This window comes from Erigeron canadensis, chromosome 8, assembly GCF_010389155.1.
Source record: "Erigeron canadensis isolate Cc75 chromosome 8, C_canadensis_v1, whole genome shotgun sequence".
NCBI lineage: Eukaryota > Viridiplantae > Streptophyta > Magnoliopsida > Asterales > Asteraceae > Erigeron > Erigeron canadensis.
The window spans coordinates 40,449,967-40,469,901 of record NC_057768.1 but is presented as its reverse complement, the minus strand read 5'-3'; the positions used below and the strand labels follow the sequence as shown (position 1 = coordinate 40,469,901).

The following is a 19,935-nucleotide window of genomic DNA, read 5'->3' as shown; positions in this document are numbered from 1 at the left end:
TATCTGCATACCTGATGCAGGGTAATTATATATATATATATATGTAGCGGTTAATTTTTACGCGGTTATGATTTACTGCGTCTATGTAAAGCTATGTCTTATTTTTACGCGGTTATGATAGCGTATATCTAAAGCTACGTCTATTTTATTTTTCCTTTTATAAGTTTTATTTATCGTGTTATATATATAAAAAATATTTACAAGGTTTGTTTTATTGACACTAATCTGTAAATATATTTATAAAAAAAATACTAAATTTGAAAATAAAAAAAAAGTTTGGATCATAAAATTTAAGTAAAATTAGTGCTATTAGACATCATGATGATTTCATATATTTTTTTAACTATTTAAAATTTCAATTTAATTTAATAAATTTAAATATATTTGTTATTTACAAGGTTTGTTTTATTGACATCAATCAACCAATAAACTAAAACAGGATTGATATGTTTTTAAAACGACACGTGATGTAATCCTTGATCGACACGTGTTTTTTTAATTTATTTATTTTATTAAATTATCTTTTTTAATTGTATATAAATTCAATTTCTTTATTAGACTCAAATTTAAACTCTAACTCTTGGTTTATAGATAGGATTGAGATGTTCTTCAAACGACACTTGGCGTAATCCTTGATCGATACGTGTTAATTTATTTATTTTATTAAATTAGTTTTTTAATTGTATATACATTCAATTTTTTTATTAGACTTGGCTTAAAGATACAAACACATTATAACCATTTTTGATTGACCGATTTCTCATTAATAATATTGTCTCTTTTTTTTTTCAATTCTTCAACTCCTATTACTTATATTACTTATAATAAGTTATTAACATGATAACTTCAAAAAATTGAGTTTACAATTTGAAATCACAAAGTTATTTGTCGTCATCTACTATGTCTACAAGTTCCGATTTTGATGTGATTATAAAAAATTTAATGCGAATCCAAACTTTAACTAAACATATATTATATTTGTCATTTCTGTTTATTATAACTTAGATTCGATCATCGGTTTATTTTAACACAATTTATTTCATATTCACGAATCATCTTTATGATATAATTTATATAGCTACCGTACATCATACGAGTATTAGGATTGATATATAAATAAATAACAACTTTTCAGAAAAAAGATAATGGATGAACGAATTGTTGTGCATTAAATTATTAAAACTAAACTAATTTAAATAATTTTTTGAGTAAACGACATAAATCGTTCCTATGGTTTACTCAAATAGTCACGTTTCATCCATATGGTTCAAAAACGTGATGGATCATCCTTTACATAAGAAAATCTTCATGTTTCATCCTTTAACTATTTGACCGTCATCTCTCCCCCGTTAAAACCCTCACGTGTCTCCCACGTGAGGGTATTTTGGTACTTTATAGATGTAACACCCCAAGTTTTAAAAAGATAAATAAATAAATAAGTTTTTATAATTTTATCTTTTAAAATAAAAGTTTTATATAACAAAAGTGTATGTATTGATGTATGGTATTGTTGTTGTCAGAACTTTAGTGGCTAGCGAATATTATTATATATCATAAAAAGCATGAATCGTTTTGCATGTTGGTTTATTATTATTTTTTTAAACTTCTATTGTTTCACACTTTTACACCAAACTTTCATATCTTCTATTTCTAACACAAACTTAGTTATTTAGAATTTTAGGTTTTTTAATTTTTGTCACATAACTTTAACCTTTTAACTTTTTGTCACATAACTTTAATTTCTTTTACTTTTGGCACGAATGTTTTGTTTTATTTAATTTTTAAACTTTTCTTTTTGTAAGTTTTGCCACGAAAGTTCCAATCTCTTTACTTTTTATCACATACAATTTTAACCTTTTACTTTTCGTCACATAACTTTAATTTCTTTTACTATTAGCACAAAAGTTTTGTTTTTAAAATTTCGTTTTCCTAACTTTTGCCACAAAATTTTCATTCTTTTTACTTTTTATCACATCAACTTTTAAACTTTTAGTTTTTGTCACATAAATTTTATTTCTTTTACTTTTGGCACGAGATTTTTGTTATATTTACTTTTTAAACTTTTATTTTTCTAACTTTTGCCACGAAAGTTCCATTCTCTTTACTTTTTATCACATAAATTTACTAAAGTTTTCGCCCTTTTACTTTTTGCCACTTCACTTTTCGTTTCTTATACTTTCCGCACAAAAGTTTTGTATTATTTACTTTTTATACTTTAATTTTTTCAACTTTTACCACAAAAGTTTCATTCTCTTACTTTTAACCAAAGGTTTATTTTCTTTACTTTTTTTACCATATAACTTTGAGTTTCCGCTACATAACTTTCAACTTTGTAACTTTTTCATGAAAGTTTCATTTTCCTTACTTTTCACCACTTAACTTTTGGATATTTTCCTTTTGTCAACAAATTTTAATATTCTTAACCTTTTTACCACATAACTTTAAAAATTTTAACTTTAGCCACCAAAGTTTCATTTTCTTTACTTTTTACCACATAACTTTTCACTTTTTAACTTTTGCCACAAAAGTTTCATTTTATATTATTTTTTCCACATGTGTAGATATTACGAAATGTCTCCCGGGAGCAAAAACTAGTTATATCCCTAATTTTATTAAAGAAAACGTGAAAGTAGGGGATTAATTGAAACTCGATGATTCACGACTCTTCATTAGAAACACACACATGTATGTATACTAACGGCCATTCCTAAATCCAAATTTCTTTCTGTTTCATCTAATCTAGAAGGTATCCTTAATAGCAATGATAATAATAATAAATAATGATAATAAAATCTTCCAACTTAATTCTAGGAAAATGAGTATGTATGGGAGTGTGTTTCATGACCGAGACCAAGAAAAGGGAGAAAAGAAAAAGAGATTTTAAGATTTTTGGAATTAACTTAAATCAATCTTTCATTTAAGGATGTCTATGTGTGACGCGTCATCTAGAGAAGCTGAGTTGGTAAATTAAGATGGAGATTCTAATTGATAGCCAACCTTAATCCACGGATTATTACAAATGATAATAAAACATGTTCATAAAAGTATATTTGGTAGGATTCTAAAAGACAAAGCTCATTTTTGTATGTAAATTTGAAGTTATGATTTAGTACAATTTATAAATGATTTCACCCGTAATTAGTTGAAAGATTTTATCGTAATGATGATTAATTTGTTTTCCAGAATTACTTTAACCAATCACTCTAGTCAAACTAGCTAGAGTTTGACAAGAGAAAGATCATAGAAAATCAATATATTTAACATAGTGTTAAGACTAGTTAAACGCCATGATTGTATAAGTTGAAATGGAAAACTTTAAGCTCATGTGTATTGTTGACTTTTTAAGTAGTGAACATATTAATTCTCTTATATGATATATGTAACATGTTTTGTATGTGTTTTTACGTTTCCAGCTAATGAAGATAAAACCATATTCAAGTATTTGCTCGACGAACTTTTAAGGTGAGTAACGGATTGAATAAAATGGTAGGTATCCAGAATGCATCTAGATATGTATGAGGGTATGTACCTATCACATTATTAGAAGGCTACATCATACGGGATCGATCTAGATATCTCTCGTATGGGTATACGATATGTTATGTTTATTTGAATGCATAAATTACCAGAAATTATAGAATAGAAATAATGGGTAGTACTCGGAATGCATATAGACATGTATGAGGGTACGTACCTATTATATTCTAGAAGGTAACTCCATATGAGATTGATCTAGATATCTCTCTTATGGGGTAGACCACATGTTATATGTACGTTAGAGTACATTTATAGAATTATTAGAAAAGGAATTCCTTATATGTTAGAATATGTGTCTGAACATGTTTCAGACTATGCTCAGAATACATATCTGAATGTCATTCAGATTATGTACTAGAATACATATCAGAATGTGCATTCATTTTACGATATAGATCCCGTTTACTCACTAAGTAGTTGTACTTACCGTTTTATATTTTTATCTTTTTAGGTATATAAAGTGGCTCTAATACGGAGCATGAAAGAATATCTCATATGGCTAATGGTGTAGCTTGATGGATGGGTAATGGACATTCTTGAACCCTTCTTTGATATCTATATTCGTCCTTTTGCGCAAGTTATAAAGTTTCAAGTAAATATTACGTGTATATTGTCAAGTTTTTATTACATTATGTCGCAAAAAATGTGACATGGTCATCATAGTTTGAACTTTCTAAAAGTTGTTAAAAACTTAAACATTTTTACCAAATTCAGAAATAAAATGAGAAAAATTTACGGGCGTTTCAATAGAAGAAAAGCTTCACGTGTCGTCTTGTGTTATGATGATTTATCAAAAGGTACGTTCAATATTAAATAAACTCTTAAATTCATATTAAGACGATGTTCAAGTGCTTTATAAAAGAGTATACCTCTAGCCTACACGAATACCATCCTAGGTGATTGGTTATGTATTCTAGTACTATTTTTTTCGTTTTTCTTTATAGTGGGTGCAACAGGAATACCATCCTAGGTGATTGGTTACGTATTCTGATACTATTTTTTTTCGTTTTTCTTTATAGTGGGTGCATCAGGAATACCATCTTAGGCGATTAATTATGTATTCTAATACTATTTTTGGTTTTTCTTTAAAGTGGCTTGGTTATGTAGAAAAGCAAGTTCCATTCTCTAACAATGAAACATGGTTCATCAATATGTGAAATTTTAACATTCGATATCGATTTATTTAGTATTTAGGAAATGGTACTTAGTCAAAGTCTTATGAAGTATTGTTATAGAAACTTTACTTCAGTCCCATTGCTAATAGTTTGTCTAGATAATGATGTGTATGTATTTTAGTGGTTTTTTATTGTGTATCTTGCATTTTTCTTAAACGTGGAAAAGGAGCAGGTCAATAGGTATTGTATCATGTCAGCAACACCAAATTTTTTGTATGTACCGAATGGTATCGGCATATTGGGTTGGGTAATAATTTAATTTTGTACAGGTTTTTGATATTACGATGCATGTCTTGGATGGGTTATATTTGTTTTGCGTAATAGTTAAAGCAGCATGGTTGGATCAGTGGTAAACACCCTTGCCTCTGGAGACAGAGGTCATGGGTTTGATCCTCATCCCACGCAAAGGTTGGAGGGCCTTTTCTACCATTTAGGTAGAAACTTGAAGCAGTCTCTCTACTTAGGTAGAGGTAAGGTCTGCCTACATCTTAACCTCCCCCATACACCGTCAAGGTATTGGGACTCAAAACCCGCGGAAGGCGGCACTGAGCAGTTACTTACTTACTTTATTTTGCGTAATAGTTGTATTTAAAATGTATAATTTTGATTGTTAGTGTGTGTTTTAAAAATGATCTATAGTACAACGATGTTGAGCTAAGCGCCTACAAATCATGACACCAATCGGGCTAGAAGATTCGCTATGAAGTTGATCCAAATAAATAACATTCATTTCCTTGGGTTGTTTTGCAATAACATCATTACTTTTCCCCATTACGAAAACTAAATTCTTTTAGAAGAGAAGAATGCTAAATGATGTATAGACTCCCATCGTGAACCAAACAAATTCTATAACCCTCGTCTCAATAAATTCTCATTAACCATCTATCTATTTATCACAAAGCTCACGTTTACATATATATACATTTACATATACATAATCATAGGAAAATAAGGTAACCATAGCAATTGAGAATTAATTAGTCTTTTTTACATTCTATTCTTTCAACTTCCTAATTATCCTTAATAATAAGGCCAACGAAATTCCAAAACTTTTCATTAAATTACACTTACATGGATAATGGAATCAATTAATAACTCTTCCAATAAGGCATATACCCACTAACAAATCACATAAAAAATCAAGATACTACCCATGCTACATACATTTGTAAACCATGAAACCATGAAATTAGAGCTATAATAATAATTATGAAGAGAGATTATTTTAGTTTTAGATTTAATTTATGACTCAACTTTTATATTATATATTATATACAAGGATTGCTGGTCATTAGTACGTGAAAAATGAATACAACATTTTATCATTCAGTAATAATATAATACATACTCACTTATTCGTTAGTTTAATATCTTTAATCAAGTTTTCTAAACCTCATGACATAAATAGAATACATTGATACTGTGAATAAAAATTAATAGATGTATGATATGTATATTAATTGATAAACTAAAATAAAGGGAATAATGTGATGTAATTTGTTAATATCGCTGTAACGCGTGAGTTCTCATCGAGTAGAAATGTATGCGTCACTTACAAGTTACAACCTGTTCTAATGTCAAGTGTCAACCACTTTTTCAAATTTACCCTCAACCCTTTTGGCATGTGACGCCGTCGAAGATGCGTCCATTATTAGACGCAATTTTTTTTTGCTTTTTATAACCCTACTCTCTTTAGAACCCAACTATTTCACACCACTGCATCACCACTTCACTCAAATTTTATTAATTCCTCTCTCAATCTCTATACAATATTACCATTTCAAATGCTTTCATTAAACCATTTCATTCACAATTCCAAATGGCTTTCTTGTGGGATCGGACGAATCACATGACATTAGATGAGGTGAAAGACTCCATTTAACACTAAAATTAGCTTATGATAACTTATTAACCTTCCATAAAATACGGCAGAATATAAAAAATTAAACGCACATGGGCAATACGGTCACAAGGACGGTCGGGGCGGCCAACAATACTTGACATATCTGCCAGGGAGGGTCGATAGGATGAAATTGGCAATGGACCTAATTCGTGAAGCTGGTAACACGTTGCGAGTCCAGAAGTCCCGGCCTGTGGAAAAAACGGGGTGGATGAAAACAAGACGGTAGATGAAGTGAAATCGGCAATGAACCTAATTCATGAGAAACTATATATGTAATCGTATTATTTTCCTTGTTTAAGTATTGTAATGGGTTATTATCAATAAAAATGTTTATTTTGTGTTTAGAAAGAAATGAAATATGATTAATAAAGGAAGAAGTGAGTAAGAAATGAGGTTATAGGCAATGAGGTGTTTTTGAGGGTGTTGTTGGAGAGAAAAATTGATTTGACTTGGAAGAATAAGAATACTGTCTTGTGATGACACCACTTGATGATGACAAAGCCTTAAGCCAAAATAAGTTGCAAAATGGTTTAGCCGAGAAAATTATGAAACCGTGAAACTAAAAGATTGAATATTTAACTTGTTAGAAAGGTTGAATTATAGCACATCCATCCAAGTTCATGAACTGGATTTTATCCCCAACTGTTATAAAGAGTGGGATCAAACTTGAGGCATTTCTAAGTGCTTGAAGGGAAACTTTCTGGGTTCATTCTCGTGGTAAGACGGCTTCCTAATGCATTAACTTTTCATAAAAGTTAGAGAAAACAGAAACGTTATGCTGGCAAAATGTAAAACACGAGAGCTTAAGACCTTCAAGTTACCTTTCCCTGTAAGGTAAGCTTTTGTGGCAGATTAAATGATACAGAGACTCTACCTGTGGGACTATAAAAGCATTCAAGCATGCCTCCACTTCTACACAAGCAATGGGAGAAGACGCTGCCCGTCTACTACATGAACTTTGTGGCGGGGCAGTTTTATTTCCCAATAATGATCAATATCGAACCATTCAAATATGACCTTATGAATAAGAAATCAAATCGATCTTCTGTTTCGGTTTTCAGTAAATGTTCATTCCTGAGATTCTATGTTTGAATGACAATGTGAATTTCGACACATTGTAGATATACAAACATGAAAGCACACAGCCACACACTTCAATTGCACCATTTACCTTATGAATAAAAAATAAAAACTAACTTTATTAGGAGAGAGGTCAAACTGGTAGATAATCTCCCAAAGCTTACTTTAATAGATGGAATTTCCAAAATCATATCTGAAAAACTAGTTATTTATCAGAAAAGTTTCAGTTTCAAAGACAAAAAGTGTTTGGGTCAACCTGATGCACTATAACAAAAAGTAGAACTAACCGACATTGAGAAAGAATAGAAAAAGGATCTAAAGGTGTTTAGCAGAGCAGAGGGGGAGGTTGGTAAAAGTTAATTGACAAATTTTGGGAGAGAGGATATGGAGATACAAATAGACTGGGGCTTTCACTCCTTCCAATGATCAACTTTATTAGTCCTGATTGAAAGGCTAGAGGAGTGAGTTTTTCATTTGTCAATAAGATATGTATAATTACTGAAGCATTTCATCACTGGATATCTACATATTAGTACAATAAGTTTTTTTTTTTTGAACAGCTATTAGTACAATAGGTAAATCAGAATTTGGCAGTAGATAAAATTGTGAGAATATTTATACGGATTAATATAAGACAACACCAGTGAAGAGCCGCTTAAAAGGGTATATCTCCGTATACACTTTATTGAATTGATCTGGCAGCTCTAAAAAAACCGAAGCAATTCTGAACCTAGTTTTAGTCAATTGAAGCAGCAGTCACAACTATTTTATAAGAGGAAATTGAAGGTTTACCAGTCCAATTAACCTCTTGTTAAAGCATCTCGATGCAACTTGTAAGCAATCTACTACCCGTGAACAATCAACCAAATAACATGTTCGAATTGCCATAGTTGGTGGCTAATTGGTTGGTCTATATATAGATGGTTCAATAATAAAGTTTCTAACAGAAAGGCGCAAGCAAGCATACAACGGATAATATTCATTACAAGACAAAGTTCATACTGTATATAGGTTCATTATATTTGAAAGCAAACCTAAGCAAAAAAAAAAAAAAGTAGACCCTTCAATTATAAATAGGGGGACACAAGCCTGCATATGTTTCTTCGTCTTGTTCTTCTTCCTTTTCAGATCTAAAACATCGCGTCCTCGCTGCTGGTGCTTGTCTATTCTTCTTCTTCTTCATAGTCTTCCTCCTCATTGCCACCTTCTTCGTCATCTTGTCCTCTTTGTTTTCAGAAGTCCCAATATCTGGATCTGGTACCAGAAGCGGTACCAGGAAAAAATTTCAATTGAGGCAAACTTAGAAAACTTATGAAAAATAAATTTAAAAGGGGGCAAAATGTTAAAAACCTATACAATTTTTTTAAAAATTTATGAAAAATTTAAAAATACATCACAAAAATTTAAATTTGCCCCCCTTTAGTACCGCCTTTGTCTGGTACCTTAACCCCATTTTCACTTTCCTCACTTCTAAGGTGATACATCATCAAGGAACAACCGAATTTGGCTGAATCCCCCCAAATATCCATCTCCCTTGGATGCTTCCACAATTCATCCTCTGATTTCCCATTTACCTTCATAACGTGCCTGCACCAGGCTGTGTTCGAAAAGTGTCCCATCATCTAGGGTTCTTAATTTCACGATGATTTTCGCCCACCCATATATCTATCTATATATATATATATACTCTATATTAAAAAAAACTATACTTTTTTCTTTAAAAAAAAAAATACCCTCTCCTTTTTTTAACTTTCTACCTTTAAGATACCTAAAACACTTTTAATTTCCAACACATTATTAATTCCTAAAATATTTTTCAACTATATTTATCTAAACTATCTATTGCTTTTATTTATTACGAGTAATTTAAATATTTTCACTTAATATCTCTATAATACTCTTAATAAAATTATTTATAAAAAATAAACTCTTAACCATAAAATAACTACACTACTATTTATATCAATTACTTTTAAATTAATAATTTTTAGTGGGTATTAAACCCACTAAAAATTTTGTATGGGACGTGGCTTTCAAGTGATGAGCCAGGCAAACACTTTTATGACTCATATTTTCCCACTTCAAGTTCACTTCTTTCCCAACTATCTCATTTGTCTCAAAATTCTTCCATAGTCCATGCAATTGAATCTTCATTCATAAATTAAAGAATTTCAATCCTAAAACTATATCAACAATCATCTCCTATTGTGTTAGAATTGAAATTTGGGGCTTTCTTGGAGGTGGTGGTGACCGATTCTTTAAGGAAGAAAAAGGGGAAGAATTTCAATTTGAAAACCCTAATTCTTTGTTTCCCATTCTTGAGGTATAGATTTCATAACCCTAGTTTGATTTGTTATTAAAATTAGGGTTCTTAGCCTTAGAGTTGGGGGTTTTTGCTATTGGGGTATTCAAGTAAAACTCTAACTAAATTTGAATGATATATGGATTATTGATTGAAAGAATTTGTTGTTAGTGAGCATCCCCTTTGGTAAGAATCTCATGGTGTTTGGCTAGTGTTTATAAAATAAAGCTTTATTTTGAGAAATTGAAGATTTGTTGGAAAGTGTTTAGTAACCAAACACCATAATCTTAGAGTTGTTGAATGTAAGTAGTTGAGTCATGGAACTCATAGATGATATGTGATTACTCTTGTATAGGTGTTGAAGATTAAATTGTTGATCTTGTAGCCTTGTTGTGTCAACTAGCCAAGTTTAAGGTGAGTGTATATGCATATAATCATGTTCTTGTTACTAGAGGTCATAGGTGGGTAAATTCCTATGACCCATTTGATAGTTGTTTGTTAGAACTAGTAGGTGGGTAAATTCCTACTAGTCAATTTGTTTGTAAGAGCTAGTAGGTGGGTGAATTCCTACTAGCCAAATTGTCCATGGCCATGTTGAAAATGAATGTATGTTGTTTGAAATGTATGAAAAGGCTAGCTTGCTAGGCTTATATGGTGCTTGATGCACAGAGTTGCAATGACATGATTATGATTATATGTGTATGCATTCACTAAGCGTTGCTTATGTTTTAGTTGTTTAACTCTCTCATAGGAGTTGGTAGTAGCAAAGGTAAAGAAGTGATCGAGTGAAGTTAGAATTTGGAAGCTCTTGCCTTTTGGAAGGTTGGCATTTTGGATAATTTGGGTAGATGATCCCTTTGGTACCCATTGGCTTTTGATACATGTTCTTTGGTCAAATTATTTTGGTAGAACTTCTGAAAAGTTGTAGTTGCAATGGAAACTTTAGTAATGGTAGAATTTGTAACTAACTTGACAATTACCCAAGTAGGGTTATCGACCCGCTTGTGGAATTTTGTAGTCAAAAGTCTTGTAAAAAGGAATGATTTCAATGTACGGGTGATTTATATGCTCTAAAGGTCATGTTTTGGTATTTGGAAATGTTGAAGTTGAAATGGTGTTTTGGTTTAACAAAATGAGTCAAGTGCATGGAAAACCTGGTTTTGAACAAAAGTTTGCTGCAGGTAGCTCCACTGCGTCGCAGTGGGAGCCTGTCCTAGCTCACTGCGCCGCAGTGAGCTTTTTGGTAATTGTTGCCGAGGAAAACCACTGCGCCGCAGTGGGTGTGTGGTGCTCCACTGCGTCGCAGTGGGAGGTTTTTCACTCGCAGATCAGAGATTTCCCACTGACTCGCAGTGGGAGGTTTTTGCGCTTGCAGATCAGAGATTTCCCACTGAGTCGCAGTGGGAGGTGTCCTAACCCCACTGAGTCGCAGTGGGTGTAAAATAAAAAAAAATAAATTTATTCGATTTTGTTTAAAAAGGTTTGGGTTCTTACACCACCTACCGAATTGTTATTTTGCAAATGGTCCCTACGGTTGGTTAAATTTAAGTTTTAACCCCTTTCAACCACATTGAAAGATTTCAATGGATTTTCGTCTTTTTATGTGTTACAAGATAAAGTATTTGCGGCAGTGAGATGATAGAGGTGATAAGTCATAAAGAGTGATAGGTCATAGGAGGTGATATGTGTGATAGCCAAATGTTTTAGCAATACGGGCTTCGCCCTCATATTTAAAAATTCGTCGAAAGTATATATCGAATGACATATCTAATGAAAGAGCATGAAATTTTAAAAACACCCATATAATTTTTATAATTTATCAATGTACGATTTTTTAGATAAAAAATTTTGAATTAATTAGAAAAATAAAATGATTTATGGAGGAGGGATAAAAAATTGAATGGTTGAAATTTGAGGAGAGGTGAAAATAATAGTTGAAAATTATGAGACATTGATGTATGATACATCATGCATTATAATGTGTACATTGTTGAAATTGAAAGTTAAAACCTTATTTTCTTTATAATATAGTATAATATAAATATAACTATAGATATAGATATAAATATAATACTTATGTGTTATATAACACTTGATGAAATATTTTAAATAACAAATAAAAATATGGATTAGACTTTGACAACACATTCCTCTCCCACTTTTACCTTGATTTCTATGTCATTATTTCTAGTTTATCTAAAATAATAGTAATAATCACAAATTCAAGAAAAAAAAGTATTTGAATAAATCAAAATATAACTTTTGAATTTGTAATTTATTCAGGTATGAAAAGTGTAAATTTTGAAAACTACAAGTTACACCTAACAAAAAATGTCAAAAGACTTTATTGCCCTCACGTGTTACTCGCGTTGGGCAACTTAACGACATAAAAGTAATGATCATGTATAGATATCCGGAGGTTAAAAATACATGCTTAAACCAATATGAAGATCTATTTACACACCGGCAATTGTTCATTTACACAACGCTCATACGACCCGTTTTATGTATTACTTCCCATTTTGGTAATGAAAACGCCCCGTATAAAGTAAAACAGGCTAAAAAATGGTGTACAAATACGGCACAATGATTGCATTGACATGTCAGAAAATACACCTCAGATTCAGGATATATTATAAATTAAATACGGACCGTCACATATTTAAAACGATGGATATTTGATATTTATTAACAAAAAAAGGAGTAAAAAACAAAAAGTGTCCATGTGTTTTCACTATTTATCACTTATGGTTCCTCTTTCTTAATATTTTGCAATATCAATCACTTATCATCCCCACGTTAACCCCATCAATAAGTGCCCATAATTATAAACAAAGAGTATATTACCTGACTAATATAATACGGTCCGTATTAGATAAATGGCATAAAAACCAAATCAATAGGTGTCCCATAATTATCCGTATATTATAAAACGGAGAGTAATTTATGGCTGATAGTCCATATTTTATAAAACAACACAAAAAGTAACATTTTCTATATAAAAAAAATCATAAAAATTTAATATGTTATGGGTCAATATGCTTCTCAAAAATAGGCCTATTGGGCCTTATGGCCCAAATTATGTTCATCATTTGTAAAAATGGGTCAAATAGGTTGTATATGCACATCTTTCACTCGAATGGAACTATTGGGCCTAGTGGACCTTCACACTCGTTTTATATCTCATGGGCCAAATGGGTTGTCTTTCACTCGAATGGGCCTAGTAGGCAAATTACGTTCAATAATTGTATAAACGGGTCAAATGAATTATATGTGCTCGTCTTTCAATCGAATGGGGCTACAGGGCCTACATACTCGTTTCATATCTTATGTGAGTCGTTTGTATGTATATATGGATATATGTATGTAAATTCAAAATATCCATATCGTTTGATATCTCAAGGGCCAAATGGGTTGTATGTGCTCGTCTTTCACTCGAATGTGCCTAGTGGGCCAAATTATATTCATCATTTGTATAAACGGGTCAAATAGATTATAAGTGCCCGTCTTCAATCAAATGGGGCTATTGGGCCTACATACTGGTTTCATATCTCATGTGAGTCGTCTATATGTATATATGGATATATGTATGTAAACTCAAAAGATCCATATTGTTTGATATCTCATGGGCCAAATTGGTTGTATGTGTTCGTCTTCCACTCGAATGGGCATAGTAGGCCAAATTATGTTTATCATTTGTATAAACGGGTCAAACGGATTATATGTGTTTGTCTTTCAATCGAATGGGGCTATTGGGCCTACATACTCGTTTCATATCTCATGTGAGTCGTCTTTATGTATATATGGATATATGTATGTAAATTCAAAAGATCCATATCGTTTGATATCTCATGGGCCAAATGGGTTGTATGTGCTCGTCTTTCAATCGAATGAGCCTCTTGGGCCTACATACTCGTTTCATATCTCATGTGAATCGTTTGTATGTATATACATGGATATATGTATGTAAATTCAAAAGATCCATATCGTTTGATATCTCATGGGCCAAATGGGTTGTATGTGCTCGTCTTTCACTCGAATGGGCCTACTTATATTGATGGAGAATTATGAGACACCTATTGATGGGGTTAAAATGAGGATGGTAAGTGATTGATATTGTAAAATATTAAGAAAGATGGACCATAAGTGATAAATAGTGAAAACACATGGATATTTTTTGTTTTTTACTCTTTTTTTTGTTAATAAATATCAAATATCCACCGTTTTAAATGTGACGGTCCGTATTTATTTTATATTATATCCTGAATCTGAAGCGTAATTCTCTGACATGTCATTGCAACTATTCAAATTATATATTACAATAATAACATTTTTTTTTAAATACAGAGTTAGACTGCTGACTCAATGACCTGTCAGACTGCTTGTAGTTTAGACAAACCAACATTAAGTATTTTATATATATATATATATATAGGGGTTGAGTATTGTAAAACAAGTATTAATGTAAAACAAAAAAGACAAGATCTTGACCTTTGGATCATGGTTAAATTACGAAATAAATGATATCTTATCACAATACTTCTAACTTCATCTTAGAACGCAAGCGATAGTTACATGAAAAAATGTGCTCACTTCACTTAACCTGTGAATATCTTCTCTCGAAAGCAATTCCATGTGAAGAATTTCTATTAACATATAAACAGTACATTTTAAACTGAATGGTCTCATCTTTTGCTTAAATTAGAATGAAATGAAACAAATACAACCAAACAATCTCCTTTCTTTGATAAGTATTATATTCCAAAAAACCTAAAACACTTGGCATTCATCGGGGTCTTAATCAAACGCTGAATCAAACTCACATAGATATTCCTTCGAACTCTATTTCATTTTGATTACGGTTTCGAACAAAAGACACCAAATTTTGGTGGAGGTAAATCGAAAAATTTTCGAAGACATAGTCCCGCTAACAGAAGGACTGAAAATGACAATTTAATAATGGATGTAAGTGAAATTTAAACAAAGCATTAAGCATGGATCATATTTTATAACTCGAATTCATATCTTATATAAACTTTTTAGGCTTTTTATCTCCCACAAACCTATCATTTGAGGTACTCGTCTACTGGATGTGTAGGTAAGGCACATTGAATAAGAGCAACCACACGTCGATTAGGTGGGAGTAAATTGCATTCAAATCTTCTAATTATTATTGTTTTCACAAAGTAATCCAAGTCTTTAAGGCGTTTAAAGTGACAACGTTTAACTTTAAGTTGGTTATTATCAACTAGTTTAACAAGGCATAATTAAATAACTATCAAATCATATCTTAATTCATAAACCACAACAACCAAAAGGATAGAAACTAATAAATCCCTAAGGCCCCATAGTTATTATCGTAATCATAATGTTTGGTGCCATATAAATGCACATTTGATGCCTCTTCTCATTGGTTGTACATTATTATCATTTATCTCACTGATTTAAATGTATAAACACAACAAGCATAGATAGTTATGGATGCAAACAGAACTTTTAGGAGTATAATCGATTGAACTTTATTTAGACGATTCTTTTTAGTCTTGGTACATGAGAGTTCTTTCGATACAAATTATGCTTCTTCTCTAGAAAACAGAGGACAAACAATTTCATCACATATTGTATGCAAGTAAAAGGACATAGACGACTCTACGAGGTGTATGAGTAAGAGTATTGCATACATGCATATGACGTTTCTTCATCTTCTGACACAAACATATGGAGATAGATATAGTTTCATGACTGTATAGCATATATTTTTTTTAGTAGTATCTCAATCATTAGCTCCATGTAGAATCAAGCTTTGTCCATTTCATGGCATCTTTATTACCATTTGATTACGGATAATGGTAAAATCTCATGATGTTCTTTCAAAGCTGCCACCAATTTGCATGTGCAACCATTCTGGTGATGATCCTCTGCTGAACTCACGTGTGGGTTGTGATCCATATGAAACCCCAGCCATGTCAAATGGTTGTTGACCAAACTAAAACACAAGTTTTGACTTGTTAGAAAGTAGAAGTACCTTGTCTCTCTTCTAAGTCAATGCATGAAATTAAAAAAAAAATGAAATAGCAGAGGTGCATCGGTTCAAGAATCAGTCTACTAACTCCTAGAAGTGGCAAAATGAGTAGTGTTTTGTACATGTTGAAACAGTCTAGGCAACAAGTAAACCCACAACCATTTTTTCTTGTTCAAACTAAAAGGTTAATATGACTACAAAATATATATATATACACATATATATATATAGGTGTGTAATCCCTCACATACTAATATTTTATTATTTCTTGTTTAATGAATAAATGCATGGGCCCCCATGATTTTTATGGATTAAATAAACAATATGTGAGTATTTCACACCTAAGCTTAGATACCCGACAGCCTTATATTCCCATCCCCCTATATATGACCTAGATTATATTTACGAATGAAGGGATTTAGTAAGGTAGTTACAACTAAAAATAGGGTTATTTGCATAAAATATTAACGAACTTTGCATGAAGTCCCAAATTTAGAAATCAAGTATTATCAAAGCAACGTTTGATTTTTATCAATTGTATAAATTCTTTACACATGTCAACATTTGTGTGGTTTTTTATTTTGGATAATTCTTATACTTAATTTCTGGATTTGAAGAAAATGAAAAGTTGATTTCCGTAATTGATGAAAATCGAAAGATGTTTTTTTTATTTTAGATAACTTTTATACTTGATTTCTTAATTTGGAAATTCTCGATAATTCGTTGCTTTTTTATGCAGATAACCCCAGTTAAAGGCTTTGGTTGACTTCCAACATATACCCCTGTTAGCGAACTTTTAAGTTATTTTACCAATTAGACCCGCTAAAAAACATAACCGATATTGACACATTCTTAAGTAGATGGGTTGAAAACGCTGCCGATTCTTTCTCCAAATTCCCATTTTGGGGCTAACATAATATAACAAATCAGCTAGTACTGTCAAAGGACACAAAAAATCCATACTTACATCTTTTGAAGGAAATCCTTGGGGGCTTGGCTGTGATCTAGACGTAACAGCTTCAAGCTTCATCGATAAGAACTGTCCCACTCAACTTAATTAGTACAATATTCATTGAAATGGCAAGTAATACATACCGGGAAAACATACTTACCTCGACCTGTTGTTGTAGTGATTGTATATAATTAATTATCTCATCAAGGACCAGTGCTTTGCCAATGACCTGAGATCACAAAATTTAGTTTTTATTCCAGCAATAGCTGAAGTTGGAAAAATGTTCATAATAAATCAAGTACTGGGTTCAAATTTATCATCCTCTGCCATTGTAGTTTTAGCACTTTTTCCAGTGGAAAATAAATTGGTTGGCCGTTCATTTAAAAAAATGGTTGTATGTCACGGGACAGCTTGATGGGCTTACGTATACTCATGTTTGTACTATTTTTAGGCTGCTTTGAAAGAATTTGGTGAGAGAAACTTGACTAAAAAACTTAAGCCGTTTGAAAAAAATTCACATGGCGCGGCATCTAAATTTTTTCTGTGTGCACTTCACCACTCAAAATTTAAAAACTAGCATCAGTGTATAAATTTTGACTAAGAAGTAGTTCATCTAAGAAAGCATATACGCAAGCTTTCTTTGGGTAAAAAGGATTCACCCTGGTTTATATGTAAAAAGACTCTTAATCTAATGAACTAAAATAAATTACATAAACATAACAAGAAAATGTACAAATCACACCTTATTACATCCAGGGACCAAATCTTGCAGAATTTTCATCCTTTCACTTATTTTCTCTCTTCTAGCCTGTTCATTAAATACATCAAAACCAAGCAAAAAGAAAGCCACACACGAAACCTAATCTTTATAGCATTAAACAGAAAAAGAAAGTTAACCCGACATTTTTAAAGGTTCGTAACAAATTACCCTTTCCGCTAGACTGTGACTATCAGTAGCTTGACCTCTTCGTGCTCGAACATGAATGTAATCTTGTTTAGGTGGCTCAGCTGCTTTTCCACTGTTTTCCGCTTTCTTCCCAGAACTTCTTTCAATTTCCGGTTTAGATTCCGGGTTGTCATTTTCTAACGCCAGCCCCTTCAAACGTTTACCGTCACTGTCAAGCTAACCAAAAAAATCACAACTTTTTTCATTAGCCCTGACTAACTACTCAATTCTACTTCCCTAACAATTACTCTATAACAAAAAGTAACAACAACAAATCCAAACCCAAATTATTAATCCAAATAATATTTATAGAAAAGAAAACAAAATTCATAAATGCAACCAGAAATGAACTGTATATATGAATTTAATCAAATACCAACAAAAAAGTTGGTAAACTTAAATAAATTTCGAACTCACAAAAGTGATTCTTTAGTTCACCATCATATCATACTATTCAATAAATAATCATCTTTTTCATTTCTAAACAAAATTATTTAAATTTCATTTATCATATCAGTCCTTACTTTGACCATAAAAGTCAACCACTTAAAAATAATAACAAGTTCATATCTATAGTTAACAGTCCCTTCGGATACTTTGCAATAAAATTGGAACCATATAGAGAATATTAGCACACACTATAATATATATATATATATATATATATAGATACACATATATACAATGATATACCATGCCATTGCTGCTAGTAGAAACAGCTTTAGAAGAATCATCATCATCACGTCTTTTTTTATTAATATTAATATTTCTTTGATCAACAAACATAGGATCATCCTCATTATCCTCATCATTAACAAAGGCGGCGCCGCCGCCACTAGTATCAACACCTAACTGGCTAACACTAAACGACGTCGTATTGCCATTACCACCGCCACCGCCACCGCTTAAATTAATAGGAAAAGGCCAGATCTCGGTTAAATTACATAATGAGCTTCCTGAATTACCTCCTCCTCCTGCTGCTGACCTATAACCACCTGAATTCATCATCACTGGCGGATCCATCGATATAATAATTTTGATAAATCCAATTCAATCATGTAGTGGATTAATTCAATATGTGAGTAATGGAAGCCCTAAGTTAATTTAGGAAAATGATAGATATAGATAAGTGTATTGTGTATATATATGTGTAAGCACATAGAGGGGGGTTTGGGAGGTTGTTGAAGGCGGGGTGCGTAGTGTAGCACTACATAGAGAAGGTTGAGGGGAGGCAGCGTAAGTTAGCAAAACCAACCTCGGGAGGCGGAAAGAAGTGACTTGTGAGTGAGGATTCTCGGAGTGTCAAGCGTTTTCTTGTCGACTGCCTCCTTTTTATATTCACTCACTCACTTACACACACCTTTTTAATTTTTTTTTTTTATATTTATATAGAAACGAGATACATTACTCAGGCGTTGTCCCGTGATACATTATATTTATTGTGTTTCGTACTATTTAAAAAATTATTACATGCTTTTATAAACATTATATAGCTCAAAACCTGAGTTGATATTGATTTTTTTAATGAGTAAGCAATTTTAAATTTAAAAGATTGACAGTATAATTTTATAACAAATTAATATATTATATAAATTTTAAAAGATACTGTAATAAGTATGAAAATAGAATATTTAAAATAAAAATACAAAATAATAATACAAACATAGTTAAAGCTAATTTCTCAAATCATTGAAAATAAAAACTGAAACAAAATAGTCCACAATAATATAACATCAACCGAAATAACATTGAAACTAATAAGTATTGCAAACAAATTTTTCGGAGATGGTTAGGTGTATATATTCAAAACATACACCCTACTGTTATGTGTATATATACTATGTAATTAGTACATTTTTAATAAGATGAGATAATCTTAAATATGTTACAAATTTAAAAAATAATAATATGCAATTAAAATAAGGTTATCTCCAATGCTAATGACGCCCATTAGGCGTGTCTGAGCTGCCACATCATATCCTTACACATCCTTATAAATCTTTAAAATCGTATAATTT

At 31.6% G+C, this 19,935-nt stretch overlaps 1 protein-coding gene across 1 annotated transcript; it reads right to left on the bottom strand.

Annotated features, from left to right (window-relative positions):
- Positions 1-15,491: 15,491 nt before the first annotated feature.
- LOC122611312 (transcription factor BHLH089-like) lies at positions 15,492-19,254 on the bottom strand. Its single transcript, XM_043784321.1, has 6 exons — positions 18,611-19,254; positions 17,900-18,094; positions 17,714-17,779; positions 17,132-17,200; positions 16,987-17,058; positions 15,492-15,983 (listed from the first exon to the last, which is right to left on the bottom strand). Exons 1-6 carry the CDS (start codon positions 18,938-18,940, stop codon positions 15,855-15,857), a joined length of 861 nt encoding a protein of 286 aa, XP_043640256.1. The 5' UTR covers positions 18,941-19,254; the 3' UTR covers positions 15,492-15,854.
- Between the last annotated feature and the right edge of the window lie 681 nt (positions 19,255-19,935).

Bases quoted from the DNA above. Each gene is read 5' to 3' on its own strand.
- LOC122611312 (XM_043784321.1), bottom strand. From the start codon at position 18,940: ATGGATCCGCCAGTGATGATGAATTCAGGTGGTTATAGGTCAGCAGCA. The intron at 17,780-17,899 runs GTAATTTGTTAC...TTTAATGAACAG, and splicing joins GTCACAGTCTAGCGGAAAGG to GCTAGAAGAGAGAAAATAAG. The intron at 17,201-17,713 runs GTGTGATTTGTA...TTGTGATCTCAG, and splicing joins TGGTCCCTGGATGTAATAAG to GTCATTGGCAAAGCACTGGT.